At 43.8% G+C, this 20,796-nt stretch overlaps 1 protein-coding gene across 1 annotated transcript in view; it reads left to right on the forward strand.

Annotated features, from left to right (window-relative positions):
- Positions 1-19,569, forward strand: part of LOC120041260 (semaphorin-7A-like) — a 51,539-nt gene extending 31,970 nt beyond the window's left edge. Inside the window, exons 7-8 of the mRNA XM_038986195.1 lie at positions 13,697-13,839; positions 19,450-19,569. Coding sequence (XP_038842123.1) covers positions 13,697-13,839; positions 19,450-19,569 — 263 coding nt within the window. The remainder of the gene's footprint in view (positions 1-13,696; positions 13,840-19,449) is intronic.
- Positions 19,570-20,796: the final 1,227 nt, after the last annotated feature.

Here is a 20,796-nt window from a genome sequence, read left to right on the forward strand (position 1 = left end):
GGGGGGGGGGGGGGGTTAGAAGGATTACTTTATCCTATCCTAGGATAGGATATTGATGTGATACTATATAATGTATTGAGGTGATAATGTATTAATATATCATGTATTGATGCGATAATGTATTAATGTGATAATGTATTGATGTGATACTATATAATGTATTGAGGTGATAATGTATTAATATATCATGTATTAATGGGATAATGTATTAATGTGATGTATTACTATACAATGTGATAATATCATGCAAGTTGTTCAAATGTTCATAGATGACCAGCAGGGTGAAATAATAATAATCCCAGTGGTTGTAGAGGGTGCAACAGTTCCTGCACCTCAGGAGTAAATGTCAGTTGTCTTTTCATAGCCCGATGCAAATGGCACCTTATTCTCAATATGGTTCACTTTTTTTAGACTAGAGCCCAATGGTCCCTGGTCAAAAGTAGTGCACCGTGTAGGAGAAAGAATGCCTTTTGGGACGCTGTCTCATTCTCAGTCTGGCATCAGCGATCTCAGTACAGCTGCGTTAGTGAAATCCTTATCTTTCCGTCTCCTCTTCGGGCTTATCAGCATAGCTGCCAAGCCAAGGCTACTAGCTACGTCAGGATTTAAAGTGGCAGACGTGGCTCTGTGGCTGTTAATCATGGCAGAGGAGTCAATGCAGGGTTCCTCTGTGTTAGTATTTTGTGTTGTTACAGCCATGTGTTCTGTTGATACAGCCATGTGTTCTGTTGATACAGCCATGTGTTCTGTTGATACAGCCATGTGTTCTGTTGATACAGCCATGTGTTCTGTTGATACAGCCATGTGTTCTGTTGATACAGCCATGTGTTCTGTTGATACAGCCATGTGTTCTGTTGATACAGCCATGTGTTCTGTTGATACAGCCATGTGTTCTGTTGATACAGCCATGTGTTCTGTTGATACAGCCATGTGTTCTGTTGATACAGCCATGTGTTCTGTTCATACAGCCATGTGTTCTGTTGATACAGCCATGTGTTCTGTTCATACAGCCATGTGTTCTGTTGATACAGCCATGTGTTCTGTTGATACAGCCATGTGTTCTGTTGATACAGCCATGTGTTCTGTTGATACAGCCATGTGTTCTGTTGATACAGCCATGTGTTCTGTTGATACAGCCATGTGTTCTGTTGATACAGCCATGTGTTCTGTTGATACAGCCATGTGTTCTGTTGATACAGCCATGTGTTCTGTTGATACAGCCATGTGTTCTGTTGATACAGCCATGTGTTCTGTTGATACAGCCATGTGTTCTGTTGATACAGCCATGTGTTCTGTTCATACAGCCATGTGTTCTGTTGATACAGCCATGTGTTCTGTTGATACAGCCATGTGTTCTGTTGATACAGCCATGTGTTCTGTTGATACAGCCATGTGTTCTGTTGATACAGCCATGTGTTCTGTTGATACAGCCATGTGTTCTGTTGATACAGCCATGTGTTCTGTTGATACAGCCATGTGTTCTGTTGATACAGCCATGTGTTCTGTTGATACAGCCATGTGTTCTGTTGATACAGCCATGTGTTCTGTTGATACAGCCATGTGTTCTGTTCATACAGCCATGTGTTCTGTTCATACAGCCATGTGTTCTGTTGATACAGCCATGTGTTCTGTTCATACAGCCATGTGTTCTGTTGATACAGCCATGTGTTCTGTTGATACAGCCATGTGTTCCGTTGATACAGCCATGTGTTCCGTTGATACAGCCATGTGTTCCGTTGATACAGCCATGTGTTCTGTTGATACAGCCATGTGTTCTGTTGATACAGCCATGTGTTCTGTTCATACAGCCATGTGTTCTGTTGATACAGCCATGTGTTCTGTTCATACAGCCATGTGTTCTGTTGATACAGCCATGTGTTCTGTTGATACAGCCATGTGTTCTGTTGATACAGCCATGTGTTCTGTTGATACAGCCATGTGTTCTGTTGATACAGCCATGTGTTCCGTTGATACAGCCATGTGTTCCGTTGATACAGCCATGTGTTCCGTTGATACAGCCATGTGTTCCGTTGATACAGCCATGTGTTCCGTTGATACAGCCATGTGTTCTGTTGATACACCCATGTGTTCTGTTGATACAGCCATGTGTTCCGTTGATACAGCCATGTGTTCTGTTGATACAGCCATGTGTTCTGTTGATACAGCCATGTGTTCTGTTCATACAGCCATGTGTTCTGTTCATACAGCCATGTGTTCTGTTGATACAGCCATGTGTTCTGTTGATACACCCATGTGTTCTGTTGATACAGCCATGTGTTCCGTTGATACAGCCATGTGTTCTGTTCATACAGCCATGTGTTCTGTTGATACAGCCATGTGTTCTGTTGATACAGCCATGTGTTTGATACAGCCATGTGTTCTGTTGATACAGCCATGTGTTCTGTTCATACAGCCATGTGTTCTGTTGATACAGCCATGTGTTCTGTTGATACAGCCATGTGTTCCGTTGATACAGCCATGTGTTCCGTTGATACAGCCATGTGTTCCGTTGATACAGCCATGTGTTCTGTTGATACAGCCATGTGTTCTGTTGATACAGCCATGTGTTCTGTTGATACAGCCATGTGTTCTGTTCATACAGCCATGTGTTCTGTTGATACAGCCATGTGTTCTGTTCATACAGCCATGTGTTCTGTTGATACAGCCATGTGTTCTGTTGATACAGCCATGTGTTCTGTTGATACAGCCATGTGTTCTGTTGATACAGCCATGTGTTCTGTTGATACAGCCATGTGTTCTGTTGATACAGCCATGTGTTCTGCTGATACAGCCATGTGTTCCGTTGATACAGCCATGTGTTCCGTTGATACAGCCATGTGTTCCGTTGATACAGCCATGTGTTCCGTTCATACAGCCATGTGTTCCGTTGATACAGCCATGTGTTCCGTTGATACAGCCATGTGTTCTGTTGATACACCCATGTGTTCTGTTGATACAGCCATGTGTTCCGTTGATACAGCCATGTGTTCTGTTGATACAGCCATGTGTTCTGTTGATACAGCCATGTGTTCTGTTCATACAGCCATGTGTTCTGTTGATACAGCCATGTGTTCCGTTGATACAGCCATGTGTTCTGTTGATACACCCATGTGTTCCGTTGATACAGCCATGTGTTCCGTTGATACAGCCATGTGTTCTGTTGATACAGCCATGTGTTCCGCTGATACAGCCATGTGTTCCGTTGATACAGCCATGTGTTCTGTTCATACAGCCATGTGTTCTGTTGATACAGCCATGTGTTCTGTTGATACAGCCATGTGTTCTGTTGATACAGCCATGTGTTCTGTTCATACAGCCATGTGTTCTGTTGATACAGCCATGTGTTCTGTTCATACAGCCATGTGTTCTGTTGATACAGCCATGTGTTCTGTTGATACAGCCATGTGTTCTGTTGATACAGCCATGTGTTCCGTTGATACAGCCATGTGTTCTGTTGATACAGCCATGTGTTCTGCTGATACAGCCATGTGTTCTGTTGATACAGCCATGTGTTCTGTTGATACACCCATGTGTTCTGTTCATACAGCCATGTGTTCTGTTGATACAGCCATGTGTTCCGTTGATACAGCCATGTGTTCTGTTGATACAGCCATGTGTTCTGTTGATACAGCCATGTGTTCTGTTGATACAGCCATGTGTTCTGTTGATACAGCCATGTGTTCTGTTGATACAGCCATGTGTTCTGTTCATACAGCCATGTGTTCTGTTGATACAGCCATGTGTTCTGTTGATACAGCCATGTGTTCTGTTGATACAGCCATGTGTTCTGTTCATACAGCCATGTGTTCTGTTCATACAGCCATGTGTTCTGTTGATACAGCCATGTGTTCCGTTGATACAGCCATGTGTTCTGTTGATACAGCCATGTGTTCCGTTGATACAGCCATGTGTTCTGTTGATACAGCCATGTGTTCTGCTGATACAGCCATGTGTTCTGTTCATACAGCCATGTGTTCTGTTGATACAGCCATGTGTTCTGTTGATACAGCCATGTGTTCTGTTCATACAGCCATGTGTTCTGTTGATACAGCCATGTGTTCTGTTGATACACCCATGTGTTCTGTTGATACAGCCATGTGTTCTGTTCATACAGCCATGTGTTCTGCTGATACAGCCATGTGTTCTGTTGATACAGCCATGTGTTCTGTTGATACACCCATGTGTTCTGTTCATACAGCCATGTGTTCTGCTGATACAGCCATGTGTTCCGTTGATACAGCCATGTGTTCTGTTGATACAGCCATGTGTTCTGTTGATACACCCATGTGTTCTGTTGATACAGCCATGTGTTCTGTTCATACAGCCATGTGTTCTGTTGATACAGCCATGTGTTCTGTTCATACAGCCATGTGTTCTGTTCATACAGCCATGTGTTCTGTTGATACAGCCATGTGTTCTGTTGATACAGCCATGTGTTCTGTTGATACAGCCATGTGTTCTGTTGATACAGCCATGTGTTCTGTTGATACAGCCATGTGTTCTGTTGATACAGCCATGTGTTCTGTTGATACAGCCATGTGTTCTGTTCATACAGCCATGTGTTCTGTTCATACAGCCATGTGTTCTGTTGATACAGCCATGTGTTCCGTTGATACAGCCATGTGTTCTGTTCATACAGCCATGTGTTCTGTTGATACACTGATACAGCCATGTGTTCTGTTCATACAGCCATGTGTTCTGTTGATACAGCCATGTGTTCTGTTGATACAGCCATGTGTTCTGTTGATACAGCCATGTGTTCCGTTGATACAGCCATGTGTTCTGTTCATACAGCCATGTGTTCTGTTCATACAGCCATGTGTTCTGTTGATACACTGATACAGCCATGTGTTCTGTTGATACAGCCATGTGTTCTGTTGATACAGCCATGTGTTCTGTTGATACAGCCATGTGTTCCGTTGATATAGCCATGTGTTCCGTTGATACAGCCATGTGTTCTGTTCATACAGCCATGTGTTCTGTTCATACAGCCATGTGTTCTGTTGATACACTGATACAGCCATGTGTTCTGTTGATACAGCCATGTGTTCTGTTGATACAGCCATGTGTTCTGTTGATACAGCCATGTGTTCTGTTGATACAGCCATGTGTTCCGTTGATACAGCCATGTGTTCTGTTGATACAGCCATGTGTTCTGTTGATACAGCCATGTGTTCTGTTGATACAGCCATGTGTTCTGTTGATACAGCCATGTGTTCTGTTGATACAGCCATGTGTTCTGTTGATACAGCCATGTGTTCTGTTGATACAGCCATGTGTTCTGCTGATACAGCCATGTGTTCTGTTGATACAGCCATGTGTTCTGTTGATACAGCCATGTGTTCTGTTGATACAGCCATGTGTTCTGTTGATACAGCCATGTGTTCTGTTGATACAGCCATGTGTTCTGCTGATACAGCCATGTGTTCTGCTGATACAGCCATGTGTTCTGTTGATACAGCCATGTGTTCCGTTGATACAGCCATGTGTTCTGCTGATACAGCAATGTGTTCTGTTGATACAGCCATGTGTTCTGTTCATACAGCCATGTGTTCCGTTGATACAGCCATGTGTTCTGTTGATACAGCCATGTGTTCTGCTGATACAGCCATGTGTTCTGTTGATACAGCCATGTGTTCTGTTGATACAGCCATGTGTTCTGTTGATACACTGATACAGCCATGTGTTCTGCTGATACAGCCATGTGTTCTGTTGATACAGCCATGTGTTCTGTTCATACAGCCATGTGTTCTGTTGATACAGCCATGTGTTCTGTTGATACAGCCATGTGTTCTGTTGATAAAGCCATGTGTTCTGTTGATACAGCCATGTGTTCTGTTCATACAGCCATGTGTTCTGTTCATACAGCCATGTGTTCTGTTCATACAGCCATGTGTTCTGTTGATACAGCCATGTGTTCTGTTCATACAGCCATGTGTTCTGTTGATACAGCCATGTGTTCCGTTCATACAGCCATGTGTTTTGTTGATACAGCCATGTGTTCTGTTGATACAGCCATGTGTTCTGTTGATACAGCCATGTGTTTTGTTGATACAGCCATGTGTTCTGTTGATACAGCCATGTGTTCTGTTGATACAGCCATGTGTTCTGTTGATACAGCCATGTGTTCCGTTGATACAGCCATGTGTTCTGTTCATACAGCCATGTGTTCTGTTGATACAGCCATGTGTTCTGTTGATACAGCCATGTGTTCTGTTCATACAGCCATGTGTTCTGTTGATACAGCCATGTGTTCTGTTGATACAGCCATGTGTTCTGCTGATACAGCCATGTGTTCTGTTGATACAGCCATGTGTTCTGTTGATACAGCCATGTGTTCTGCTGATACACCCATGTGTTCTGTTCATACAGCCATGTGTTCTGTTCATACAGCCATGTGTTCTGTTGATACAGCCATGTGTTCTGTTGATACAGCCATGTGTTCTGTTCATACAGCCATGTGTTCTGTTCATACAGCCATGTGTTCTGTTCATACAGCCATGTGTTCTGTTGATACAGCCATGTGTTCTGTTGATACAGCCATGTGTTCTGTTGATACAGCCATGTGTTCTGTTCATACAGCCATGTGTTCTGTTCATACAGCCATGTGTTCTGTTGATACAGCCATGTGTTCTGTTCATACAGCCATGTGTTCTGTTCATACAGCCATGTGTTCTGTTGATACAGCCATGTGTTCTGCTGATACAGCCATGTGTTCTGTTGATACAGCCATGTGTTCTGTTGATACAGCCATGTGTTCTGTTCATACAGCCATGTGTTCTGTTGATACAGCCATGTGTTCTGTTGATACAGCCATGTGTTCTGTTGATACAGCCATGTGTTCTGTTCATACAGCCATGTGTTCTGTTGATACAGCCATGTGTTCTGTTGATACAGCCATGTGTTCTGTTGATACAGCCATGTGTTCCGCTGATACAGCCATGTGTTCCGTTGATACAGCCATGTGTTCCGTTGATACAGCCATGTGTTCCGTTGATACAGCCATGTGTTCTGTTCATACAGCCATGTGTTCCGTTGATACAGCCATGTGTTCTGTTGATACAGCCATGTGTTCTGTTCATACAGCCATGTGTTCTGTTGATACAGCCATGTGTTCTGTTGATACAGCCATGTGTTCTGTTCATACAGCCATGTGTTCTGTTGATACAGCCATGTGTTCTGTTGATACAGCCATGTGTTCTGCTGATACAGCCATGTGTTCTGTTGATACAGCCATGTGTTCTGTTGATACAGCCATGTGTTCTGCTGATACACCCATGTGTTCTGTTCATACAGCCATGTGTTCTGTTCATACAGCCATGTGTTCTGTTGATACAGCCATGTGTTCTGTTGATACAGCCATGTGTTCTGTTCATACAGCCATGTGTTCTGTTCATACAGCCATGTGTTCTGTTCATACAGCCATGTGTTCTGTTGATACAGCCATGTGTTCTGTTGATACAGCCATGTGTTCTGTTGATACAGCCATGTGTTCTGTTGATACAGCCATGTGTTCTGTTCATACAGCCATGTGTTCTGTTCATACAGCCATGTGTTCTGTTGATACAGCCATGTGTTCTGTTGATACAGCCATGTGTTCTGTTCATACAGCCATGTGTTCTGTTCATACAGCCATGTGTTCTGTTGATACAGCCATGTGTTCTGCTGATACAGCCATGTGTTCTGTTGATACAGCCATGTGTTCTGTTGATACAGCCATGTGTTCTGTTCATACAGCCATGTGTTCTGTTGATACAGCCATGTGTTCTGTTGATACAGCCATGTGTTCTGTTGATACAGCCATGTGTTCTGTTCATACAGCCATGTGTTCTGTTGATACAGCCATGTGTTCTGTTGATACAGCCATGTGTTCTGTTGATACAGCCATGTGTTCTGTTGATACAGCCATGTGTTCTGTTGATACAGCCATGTGTTCTGCTGATACAGCCATGTGTTCCGTTGATACAGCCATGTGTTCCGTTGATACAGCCATGTGTTCCGTTGATACAGCCATGTGTTCTGTTCATACAGCCATGTGTTCCGTTGATACAGCCATGTGTTCTGTTGATACACCCATGTGTTCTGTTGATACAGCCATGTGTTCTGTTGATACAGCCATGTGTTCTGCTGATACAGCCATGTGTTCTGTTGATACAGCCATGTGTTCTGTTGATACAGCCATGTGTTCTGTTGATACAGCCATGTGTTCTGTTGATACAGCCATGTGTTCCGTTGATACAGCCATGTGTTCTGTTGATACACCCATGTGTTCTGTTGATACAGCCATGTGTTCCGTTGATACAGCCATGTGTTCTGTTGATACAGCCATGTGTTCTGTTGATACAGCCATGTGTTCTGTTGATACAGCCATGTGTTCTGTTCATACACCCATGTGTTCTGTTGATACACCCATGTGTTCTGTTGATACAGCCATGTGTTCTGTTGATACAGCCATGTGTTCTGTTGATACAGCCATGTGTTCTGTTGATACAGCCATGTGTTCTGCTGATACAGCCATGTGTTCTGTTGATACAGCCATGTGTTCTGTTGATACAGACATGTGTTCTGTTGATACAGCCATGTGTTCTGTTGATACAGCCATGTGTTCTGTTCATACAGCCATGTGTTCTGTTGATACAGCCATGTGTTCCGTTGATACAGCCATGTGTTCCGTTGATACACCCATGTGTTCCGTTGATACAGCCATGTGTTCCGTTGATACAGCCATGTGTTCTGTTGATACAGCCATGTGTTCTGCTGATACAGCCATGTGTTCCGTTGATACAGCCATGTGTTCCGTTGATACAGCCATGTGTTCTGTTGATACACCCATGTGTTCTGTTGATACAGCCATGTGTTCTGTTGATACAGCCATGTGTTCTGTTGATACAGCCATGTGTTCTGTTCATACAGCCATGTGTTCTGTTCATACAGCCATGTGTTCTGTTGATACAGCCATGTGTTCTGTTCATACAGCCATGTGTTCCGTTGATACAGCCATGTGTTCTGTTGATACAGCCATGTGTTCTGTTGATACAGCCATGTGTTCTGTTGATACAGCCATGTGTTCCGTTGATACAGCCATGTGTTCTGTTGATACAGCCATGTGTTCTGCTGATACAGCCATGTGTTCTGTTGATACAGCCATGTGTTCTGTTGATACACCCATGTGTTCTGTTCATACAGCCATGTGTTCTGTTGATACAGCCATGTGTTCCGTTGATACAGCCATGTGTTCCGTTGATACAGCCATGTGTTCTGTTGATACAGCCATGTGTTCTGTTGATACAGCCATGTGTTCTGTTGATACAGCCATGTGTTCTGTTGATACAGCCATGTGTTCTGTTGATACAGCCATGTGTTCTGTTGATACAGCCATGTGTTCTGTTGATACAGCCATGTGTTCTGTTGATACAGCCATGTGTTCTGTTGATACAGCCATGTGTTCTGTTCATACAGCCATGTGTTCTGTTCATACAGCCATGTGTTCTGTTCATACAGCCATGTGTTCTGTTGATACAGCCATGTGTTCTGTTGATACAGCCATGTGTTCCGTTGATACAGCCATGTGTTCTGTTGATACAGCCATGTGTTCCGTTGATACAGCCATGTGTTCTGTTGATACAGCCATGTGTTCTGCTGATACAGCCATGTGTTCTGTTCATACAGCCATGTGTTCTGTTGATACAGCCATGTGTTCTGTTGATACAGCCATGTGTTCTGTTCATACAGCCATGTGTTCTGTTGATACAGCCATGTGTTCTGTTGATACAGCCATGTGTTCTGTTGATACACCCATGTGTTCTGTTGATACAGCCATGTGTTCTGTTCATACAGCCATGTGTTCTGCTGATACAGCCATGTGTTCTGTTGATACACCCATGTGTTCTGTTGATACAGCCATGTGTTCTGTTCATACAGCCATGTGTTCTGCTGATACAGCCATGTGTTCCGTTGATACAGCCATGTGTTCTGTTGATACAGGCATGTGTTCTGTTGATACACCCATGTGTTCTGTTGATACAGCCATGTGTTCTGTTCATACAGCCATGTGTTCTGTTGATACAGCCATGTGTTCTGTTCATACAGCCATGTGTTCTGTTGATACAGCCATGTGTTCTGTTGATACAGCCATGTGTTCTGTTGATACAGCCATGTGTTCTGTTGATACAGCCATGTGTTCTGTTGATACAGCCATGTGTTCTGTTGATACAGCCATGTGTTCTGTTCATACAGCCATGTGTTCTGTTGATACAGCCATGTGTTCCGTTGATACAGCCATGTGTTCTGTTCATACAGCCATGTGTTCTGTTCATACAGCCATGTGTTCTGTTGATACACTGATACAGCCATGTGTTCTGTTCATACAGCCATGTGTTCTGTTGATACAGCCATGTGTTCTGTTGATACAGCCATGTGTTCTGTTGATACAGCCATGTGTTCTGTTCATACAGCCATGTGTTCTGTTCATACAGCCATGTGTTCTGTTCATACAGCCATGTGTTCTGTTGATACACTGATACAGCCATGTGTTCTGTTGATACAGCCATGTGTTCTGTTGATACAGCCATGTGTTCTGTTGATACAGCCATGTGTTCTGTTGATACAGCCATGTGTTCCGTTGATACAGCCATGTGTTCCGTTGAAACAGCCATGTGTTCTGTTCATACAGCCATGTGTTCTGTTCATACAGCCATGTGTTCTGTTGATACACTGATACAGCCATGTGTTCTGTTGATACAGCCATGTGTTCTGTTGATACAGCCATGTGTTCTGTTGATACAGCCATGTGTTCTGTTGATACAGCCATGTGTTCTGTTGATACAGCCATGTGTTCTGTTGATACAGCCATGTGTTCTGTTGATACAGCCATGTGTTCTGTTGATACAGCCATGTGTTCTGTTGATACAGCCATGTGTTCTGTTGATACAGCCATGTGTTCTGTTGATGCAGCCATGTGTTCTGCTGATACAGCCATGTGTTCTGTTGATACAGCCATGTGTTCCGTTGATACAGCCATGTGTTCTGTTGATACAGCCATGTGTTCTGTTGATACAGCCATGTGTTCTGTTGATACAGCCATGTGTTCTGTTGATACAGCCATGTGTTCTGTTGATACAGCCATGTGTTCTGCTGATACAGCCATGTGTTCTGTTGATACAGCCATGTGTTCTGTTGATACAGCCATGTGTTCTGTTGATACAGCCATGTGTTCTGTTGATACAGCCATGTGTTCTGTTGATACAGCCATGTGTTCTGTTGATACAGCCATGTGTTCTGCTGATACAGCCATGTGTTCTGTTGATACAGCCATGTGTTCCGTTGATACAGCCATGTGTTCTGTTGATACAGCCATGTGTTCTGTTGATACAGCCATGTGTTCTGTTCATACAGCCATGTGTTCCGTTGATACAGCCATGTGTTCTGTTGATACAGCCATGTGTTCTGCTGATACAGCCATGTGTTCTGTTGATACAGCCATGTGTTCTGTTGATACAGCCATGTGTTCTGTTGATACACTGATACAGCCATGTGTTCTGTTGATACAGCCATGTGTTCTGTTGATACAGCCATGTGTTCTGTTGATACAGCCATGTGTTCTGTTGATACAGCCATGTGTTCTGTTGATACAGCCATGTGTTCTGCTGATACAGCCATGTGTTCTGTTGATACAGCCATGTGTTCTGTTGATACAGCCATGTGTTCTGTTGATACAGCCATGTGTTCTGTTGATACAGCCATGTGTTCTGTTCATACAGCCATATGTTCTGTTCATACAGCCATGTGTTCTGTTGATACAGCCATGTTTTCTGTTCATACAGCCATGTGTTCTGTTGATACAGCCATGTGTTCCGTTCATACAGCCATGTGTTTTGTTGATACAGCCATGTGTTCTGTTGATACAGCCATGTGTTCTGTTGATACAGCCATGTGTTTTGTTGATACAGCCATGTGTTCTGTTGATACAGCCATGTGTTCTGTTGATACAGCCATGTGTTCTGTTGATACAGCCATGTGTTCCGTTGATACAGCCATGTGTTCTGTTCATACAGCCATGTGTTCTGTTGATACAGCCATGTGTTCTGTTGATACAGCCATGTGTTCTGTTCATACAGCCATGTGTTCTGTTGATACAGCCATGTGTTCTGTTGATACAGCCATGTGTTCTGCTGATACAGCCATGTGTTCTGTTGATACAGCCATGTGTTCTGTTGATACAGCCATGTGTTCTGCTGATACACCCATGTGTTCTGTTCATACAGCCATGTGTTCTGTTCATACAGCCATGTGTTCTGTTGATACAGCCATGTGTTCTGTTCATACAGCCATGTGTTCTGTTCATACAGCCATGTGTTCTGTTCATACAGCCATGTGTTCTGTTCATACAGCCATGTGTTCTGTTGATACAGCCATGTGTTCTGTTGATACAGCCATGTGTTCTGTTGATACAGCCATGTGTTCTGTTCATACAGCCATGTGTTCTGTTGATACAGCCATGTGTTCTGTTCATACAGCCATGTGTTCTGTTCATACAGCCATGTGTTCTGTTGATACAGCCATGTGTTCTGCTGATACAGCCATGTGTTCTGTTGATACAGCCATGTGTTCTGTTGATACAGCCATGTGTTCTGTTCATACAGCCATGTGTTCTGTTCATACAGCCATGTGTTCTGTTGATACAGCCATGTGTTCTGTTGATACAGCCATGTGTTCTGTTGATACAGCCATGTGTTCCGTTGATACACCCATGTGTTCTGTTGATACAGCCATGTGTTCTGTTGATACAGCCATGTGTTCTGTTGATACACTGATACAGCCATGTGTTCTGTTGATACAGCCATGTGTTCTGTTCATACAGCCATGTGTTCCGTTGATACAGCCATGTGTTCTGTTGATACAGCCATGTGTTCCGTTGATACAGCCATGTGTTCTGTTGATACAGCCATGTGTTCTGTTCATACAGCCATGTGTTCTGTTGATACAGCCATGTGTTCTGTTGATACAGCCATGTGTTCTGTTGATACAGCCATGTGTTCTGTTGATACAGCCATGTGTTCTGTTGATACAGCCATGTGTTCTGTTCATACAGCCATGTGTTCTGTTGATACAGCCATGTGTTCTGTTGATACAGCCATGTGTTCTGTTGATACAGCCATGTGTTCTGTTGATACAGCCATGTGTTCCGTTGATACAGCCATGTGTTCTGTTGATACAGCCATGTGTTCTGTTGATACAGCCATGTGTTCTGTTGATACAGCCATGTGTTCTGTTGATACAGCCATGTGTTCTGTTGATACAGCCATGTGTTCTGTTGATACAGCCATGTGTTCTGTTGATACAGCCATGTGTTCTGTTGATACAGCCATGTGTTCTGTTGATACGGTACAGCCATGTGTTCTGTTGATACAGCCATGTGTTCTGTTGATACAGCCATGTGTTCTGTTGATACAGCCATGTGTTCCGTTGATACAGCCATGTGTTCTGTTGATACAGCCATGTGTTCTGTTGATACAGCCATGTGTTCTGTTGATACAGCCATGTGTTCTGTGATGAGATGCGACGTGTTTGTTTCTCGTTACTTTTGTTGGCAGAAATGATTGTGTAATCGATAGATAGGTAGTGGAACACCAAAAATGATAACTGGTGTGTTTTATAGAGGAATGGGTTAATTTATTGATACGCCCTGTCTTCCCAGAGCCCACGTTCATCTCCACCTGCTGGGTGAGACGTAAGGAGGAGCCGGACAATGAGAAGATATATGTCTTCTTCAGGGAGAAGAACTCTGACAGCAACCCTGAAGCTGATCACTGGATCTCTAGAGTAGCACAAGTCTGTAAGGTAAGATGGTGGGATAGAGAGACAGTCTGTTAGATGGTGGGATAGAGAGACAGTCTGTTAGATGGTGGGATAGAGAGACAGTTTGTTAGATGGTGGGATAGAGAGACAGTCTGTTAGATGGTGGGAGAGAGAGACAGTCTGTTAGATGGTGGGAGAGAGAGACAGTCTGTTAGATGGTGGGATAGAGAGACAGTCTGTTAGATGGTGGGATAGAGACAGTCTGTTAGATGGTGGGGTAGAGACAGTCTGTTAGATGGTGGGATAGAGAGACAGTCTGTTAGATGGTGGGATAGAGAGACAGTCTGTTAGATGGTGGGATAGAGAGACAGTCTGTTAGATGGTGGGATAGAGAGACAGTCTGTTAGATGGTGGGATAGAGACAGTCTGTTAGATGGTGGGATAGAGAGGCAGTCTGTTAGATGGTGGGATAGAGACAGTCTGTTAGATGGTGGGATAGAGAGACAGTCTGTTAGATGGTGGGATAGAGAGACAGTCTGTTAGATGGTGGGATAGAGAGACAGTCTGTTAGATGGTGGGATAGAGAGACAGTCTGTTAGATGGTGGGATAGAGACAGTCTGTTAGATGGTGGGATAGAGAGGCAGTCTGTTAGATGGTGGGATAGAGACAGTCTGTTAGATGGTGGGATAGAGAGACAGTCTGTTAGATGGTGGGATAGAGACAGTCTGTTAGATGGTGGGATAGAGACAGTCTGTTAGATGGTGGGATAGAGACAGTCTGTTAGATGGTGGGATAGAGACAGTCTGTTAGATGGTGGGATAGAGACAGTCTGTTAGATGGTGGGATAGAGACAGTCTGTTAGATGGTGGGATAGAGAGACAGTCTGTTAGATGGTGGGATAGAGACAGTCTGTTAGATGGTGGGATAGAGAGAAAGTCTGTTAGATGGTGGGATAGAGACAGTCTGTTAGATGGTGGGATAGAGAGACAGTCTGTTAGATGGTGGGATAGAGACAGTCTGTTAGATGGTGGGATAGAGAGAAAGTCTGTTAGATGGTGGGATAGAGACAGTCTGTTAGATGGTGGGATAGAGAGACAGTCTGTTAGATGGTGGGAGAGAGAGACAGTCTGTTAGATGGTGGGATAGAGAGACAGTCTGTTAGATGGTGGGATAGAGAGACAGTCTGTTAGATGGTGGGATAGAGAGACAGTCTGTTAGATGGTGGGATAGAGAGACAGTCTGTTAGATGGTGGGATAGAGACAGTCTGTTAGATGGTGGGATAGAGACAGTCTGTTAGATGGTGGGATAGAGAGACAGTCTGTTAGATGGTGGGATAGAGAGACAGTCTGTTAGATGGTGGGATAGAGACAGTCTGTTAGATGGTGGGATAGAGACAGTCTGTTAGATGGTGGGATAGAGACAGTCTGTTAGATGGTGGGATAGAGACAGTCTGTTAGATGGTGGGATAGAGACAGTCTGTTAGATGGTGGGATAGAGACAGTCTGTTAGATGGTGGGATAGAGAGACAGTCTGTTAGATGGTGGGATAGAGAGACAGTCTGTTAGATGGTGGGATAGAGAGACAGTCTGTTAGATGGTGGGATAGAGACAGTCTGTTAGATGGTGGGATAGAGAGACAGTCTGTTAGATGGTGGGATAGAGAGACAGTCTGTTAGATGGTGGGATAGAGACAGTCTGTTAGATGGTGGGATAGAGACAGTCTGTTAGATGGTGGGATAGAGACAGTCTGTTAGATGGTGGGATAGAGACAGTCTGTTAGATGGTGGGATAGAGAGACAGTCAGTTAGATGGTGGGATAGAGACAGTCAGTTAGATGGTGGGATAGAGAGACAGTCTGTTAGATGGTGGGATAGAGAGACAGTCTGTTAGATGGTGGGATAGAGAGACAGTCTGTTAGATGGTGGGATAGAGAGACAGTCTGTTAGATGGTGGGATAGAGAGACAGTCTGTTAGATGGTGGGATAGAGAGACAGTCTGTTAGATGGTGGGATAGAGAGACAGTCTGTTAGATGGTGGGATAGAGAGACAGTCTGTTAGATGGTGGGATAGAGAGACAGTCTGTTAGATGGTGGGATAGAGAGACAGTCTGTTAGATGGTGGGATAGAGAGACAGTCTGTTAGATGGTGGGATAGAGAGACAGTCTGTTAGATGGTGGGATAGAGAGACAGTCTGTTAGATGGTGGGATAGAGAGACAGTCTGTTAGATGGTGGGATAGAGACAGTCTGTTAGATGGTGGGATAGAGACAGTCTGTTAGATGGTGGGATAGAGACAGTCTGTTAGATGGTGGGATAGAGAGACAGTCTGTTAGATGGTGGGATAGAGAGACAGTCTGTTAGATGGTGGGATAGAGAGACAGTCTGTTAGATGGTGGGATAGAGAGACAGTCTGTTAGATGGTGGGATAGAGAGACAGTCTGTTAGATGGTGGGATAGAGAGACAGTCTGTTAGATGGTGGGGTAGAGAGACAGTCTGTTAGATGGTGGGGTAGAGACAGTCTGTTAGATGGTGGGATAGAGAGACAGTCTGTTAGATGGTGGGATAGAGAGACAGTCTGTTAGATGGTGGGATAGAGAGACAGTCTGAATATATTACAATACAACACATTAAGTTTTTGTTCCTCAGGCCCTTACTCTACTACCACATATTGACAGTTCAAAATCCATGTGTGCGTATATGTATAGTGCGTATGTTATTGTGTGTGTGTGTGTATGTTTGTGTCTCTTCACAGTCCCCGCTGTTCCGTAAGGTGTATTTTTCTTGATTGATTTATTGATCTGATTTTCCTGCTGCATCAGTTACCTGATGTGGAATAGAGTTCCATGTAGTCATGGCTCTATGTAGTACTGTCTGCCTCCCATAGTCTGTTCTGGACTTGTGGACTGTGACGAGACAAAGTGTTGGCAGCTGTCTCCTCATCAGATAGATTCAAAACTCCTCTACCCTGCCAAGAGTCTAGTCTCTACCCCGTGCGAAGAGATATGTTGCCTTAGAAGGTCAACTGGAGATAGTTGGAAGAAAACAATGCTGTTACAGACACAAATACTGTTCTCTGTTACAAATAGGCTAATAAAGTTATTCAATTATTGACAGAAGAAATTGAAAACCTGAAGGCAAAAGCTGGTCAGTCATGTCGTCAGCATGAGATAGGAAAACAGTAGCCTTGGTTTCCAGTCTTGCGCACATGGTTCCTCAATATATGTCAGATTTAGGAAACAATCTGACTCGTGAGATTAGGAAAACCATGTTTTTCTGTCTTTAGTCAACAGGGTTGCTGCTGTATGAGATGAGCAAACAGCAATCAGTGATTGGCATCCACAACCAAATATTAGTCCCGCTTTAAATTACGTTCAGCTTATAAAGGCTTCATAAAGCCTTCATAAGCACTGCATAAATGTGTTACAAAGCATCTATAACCATATGTCATGCTTTATAAAGCCTTCATAATGCCTTCATAAGCACTATATAAATGTGTTACAAAGCATCTATAACCGTATGTCATGCTTTATAAAGGGTTCATAAATGTGGCATAACTGTGTGACATAATCACTAATGTCAAATGTGTCAACTCACTATGTGGAATATGATATAAACATGTGCTTTATAAAAGGTGACATGTTGTGCTGGTCTCCATGGGAACAGGAACACCTGGAGCGGTAGTCTCAGGTTGGACTGCTCCAAATCATCTTGGTTCTGACACACACACACGCACGCACGCACGCTTTGCAGGCCCATTAACCGATTTAAATACCTCTCACACCCTACTGTAACCTGTGGATCATCAGAGAACCTTCATAAATCATCAGAACGTTAATAACCTATTTAATTGACACTATGTCGTGTCCTGTAATACTTAGTTTGGAGTGAGACCCCTTCGGTCATTCATAAGACATTCATAAATGGTTAATGATGTAAACACAAATGCATTAACACTAACAGTCAGGGTTGGTTAGGTTACTTTCTAAATGTAATCCGTTAGTTACTAGTTACCTGCCCAAAATTGTAATCAGTAACTTAACTTTTGGATTACCCAAACTCAGTAACGTAATCTGATTACATTCAGTTACTTTTAGATTACTTTCCCCTTAAGAGGCATTAGAAGAAGACATACATGTATGTTACCAGTTGAACCACATCTATTGCAGGATAAATCTATGTTAAAGTTTACATAGCTGGTCATATATGGATGTTCAATGTTACTTTATGGGTTATGTAGGCTTCTTCTAACCCATCACTTTCTACTACATAATAATATGATTCAATGATCTTCAAGAATCTTCAAGAATAGGACTTGGGAATATGGAAGTATAGATTAGCCAAATTGTTTTACCTGAGCATGACCACAAAACTAAGAACTTATTAGCCAGCCCTACTCTGTTGTTTATGATTGTGTTGTCACGGAGGACTGATTTGGGATCATTGATTTGAGTAGAAAAATAATTGCTACGCTCATGGAATGTCATGCTTTGAGCACTACTGAAAAGTACTATTTACATGGGAAAAATAAATGCCACGTGTTGCATTTGCTAGTCTATTGTTTACCTTTTTGTTGGTGACACTTTGATAATATGCATCTGTTTAAAGGACAAATCCACAGATGAAACGATAACAAAACCGGCACCCCGCCTCTGTTTTGGTAAAACGCTGAGGGATGTGCCTGGAGAAATGTAACCACTCTCAGATTAATAGACAGAGCTATGGATGCAAGGACTGACCATCCATGATATAAAACGTATTGTTTTAACCATGTTATGAGGCTATACTGTTGTCATGACGTGGCCCTTTCTGGGTGTAGATCGTGGCTTCCCCCTCTCTCACTCTCTACTACACCCAGGTTTTGTTATCTCAGGTTGTAAATTCCTGGCAGGGACTCTCTCCCCCTGGCCACGCAGTATGGAGAGAATTTCACAGTAGAACAAAGGAACTTCTACTACATTACAGAATTTGAGAACTGAAAAATATCCATATTTTGGAGAATGTGTAAACGGTCTCTATTGCACTCTACACTGCCCTTTCCCACCTGGACAAAAGGAACACCTATGTGAGAATGCTATTCATTGACTACAGCTCAGCGTTCAACACCATAGTGCCCTCAAAGCTCATCACTAAGCTAAGGACCCGGGGACTAAACACCTCCCTCTGCAACTGGATCCTGGACTTCCTGACGGGCCGCCCCCAGGTAGTAAGGGTAGGTAACAACACATCTGCCACGCTGACCCTTAACACCGGGGCCCCTCAGTGGTGCATGCTTAGTCCCCTCCTGTACTCCCTGTTCACCCATGACTGCATGGCCAGGCATGACTCCAACACCATCATTAAGTTTGCAGATGACACAACGGTGATAGGCCTGATCACCGACAACGATCAGACAGCCTATAGGGAGGAAGTCAGAGACCTGGCCGGGTGGTGCCAGAATAACAACCTCTCCCTCAACATAACCATGACTAAGGAGATTATTGTGGACTACAGGAAAAAGAGGACCGAGCACGCCCCCATTCTCATCGACGGGGCTGTAGTGGAGCAGGTTGAGAGCTTCAAGTTCCTTGGTGTCCACATCAACAACAAACTAGAATGGTCCAAACACACCAAGACAGTCGTGAAGTGGGCACGACAAAGCCTATTCCCCTCAGGAGACTGAAAAGATCTGGCATGGGCCAGATGGGGGAGCTCCGGGCAACACAGGCCAGTCGGTTAACGCCAAGGCAGAGATGCATCCAACTAGCGCGTATGCCGTCCAGCCACGGGCGTAGAAAATGTTGAAGCGATGTGTGAATAAATGTTTACGTATGGGTGGTCCCGGGAATTGAACCCACTATCCTGATGTTGAAATGCTCTACCAAGACGCATGACAGGGTTATGAATGTTTTGTGAAGACTCAATTTAATTTGATTCATAAGGCCTTTATTAAGCAGTGCTTATGCCACCCTTTATAAAGCACAGGTTTATGTCGTTTTTGACATAGTTGTTTGTCACATTTGACATTGGTGGTTATATCACACAGGTATGCAACATTTATGAACCCTTTATAGAGCATGCCATACAGTTATAGATGATTTGTAACACGTTTACGAAGGCTTTATGAAGCCTTTATAACCTGCATGCCATTTAAAGTGGGACCCAAATATTGCTACTGGCCAGCTACTTGATGTATTACATTGATGTCAGAAGGCAAACAGTGGTTTTCTCACGGTGCATAATGTTACCTGTGATCTTGTATTAGATAAAACCAAGTGTCAGCAGGAAGGAAGTTTAACCTGTGTGTTGGAGGATGAACTCACTGAGTTAGTCTGAGAACAACGCCTAATATTGTTTTCAGTTTGATATTTTCTCCATCTGTAGTATGTCTTTTTGTTTCTACCTTTAGATAGCATGCGACTAGTAAACAGTAGGACTATCTATTATTTAACGTGTTTGGCCCGTGTCTCTGATACGGGGAAGGAGAGGAGATCCCTTCCTTCTCCTTCTGCATTCCCCTCATAAACATCCGCCCCCCCTTCCTTCTCCTTCTGCATTCCCCCTCATAAACATCCTGCCCCCCTTCCTTCTCCTTCTGCATTCCCCTCATAAACATCCTGCCCCCCCTTCCTTCTCCTTCTGCATTCCCCCTCATAAACATCCTGCCCCCCCTTCCTTCTCCTTCTGCATTCCCCCTCATAAACATCCTGCCCCCCTTCCTTCTCCTTCTGCATTCCCCCTCATAAACATCCTGCCCCCCCTTCCTTCTCCTTCTGCATTCCCCCTCATAAACATCCTGCCCCCCCCTTCCTTCTCCTTCTGCATTCCCCCTCATAAACATCCTGCCCCCCCTTCCTTCTCCTTCTGCATTCCCCCTCATAAACATCCTGCCCCCCCTCTCCTTCTCCTTCTGCATTCCCCCTCATAACCATCCTGCCCCCCCTTCCTTCTCCTTCTGCATCCCCCTCATAACATCCTGCCCCCCCTTCCTTCTCCTTCTCTTTCCCCCTCATAAACATCCT

The sequence above is a fragment of the Salvelinus namaycush genome, unplaced genomic scaffold (assembly GCF_016432855.1).
Source record: "Salvelinus namaycush isolate Seneca unplaced genomic scaffold, SaNama_1.0 Scaffold427, whole genome shotgun sequence".
NCBI classification, from domain to species: domain Eukaryota; kingdom Metazoa; phylum Chordata; class Actinopteri; order Salmoniformes; family Salmonidae; genus Salvelinus; species Salvelinus namaycush.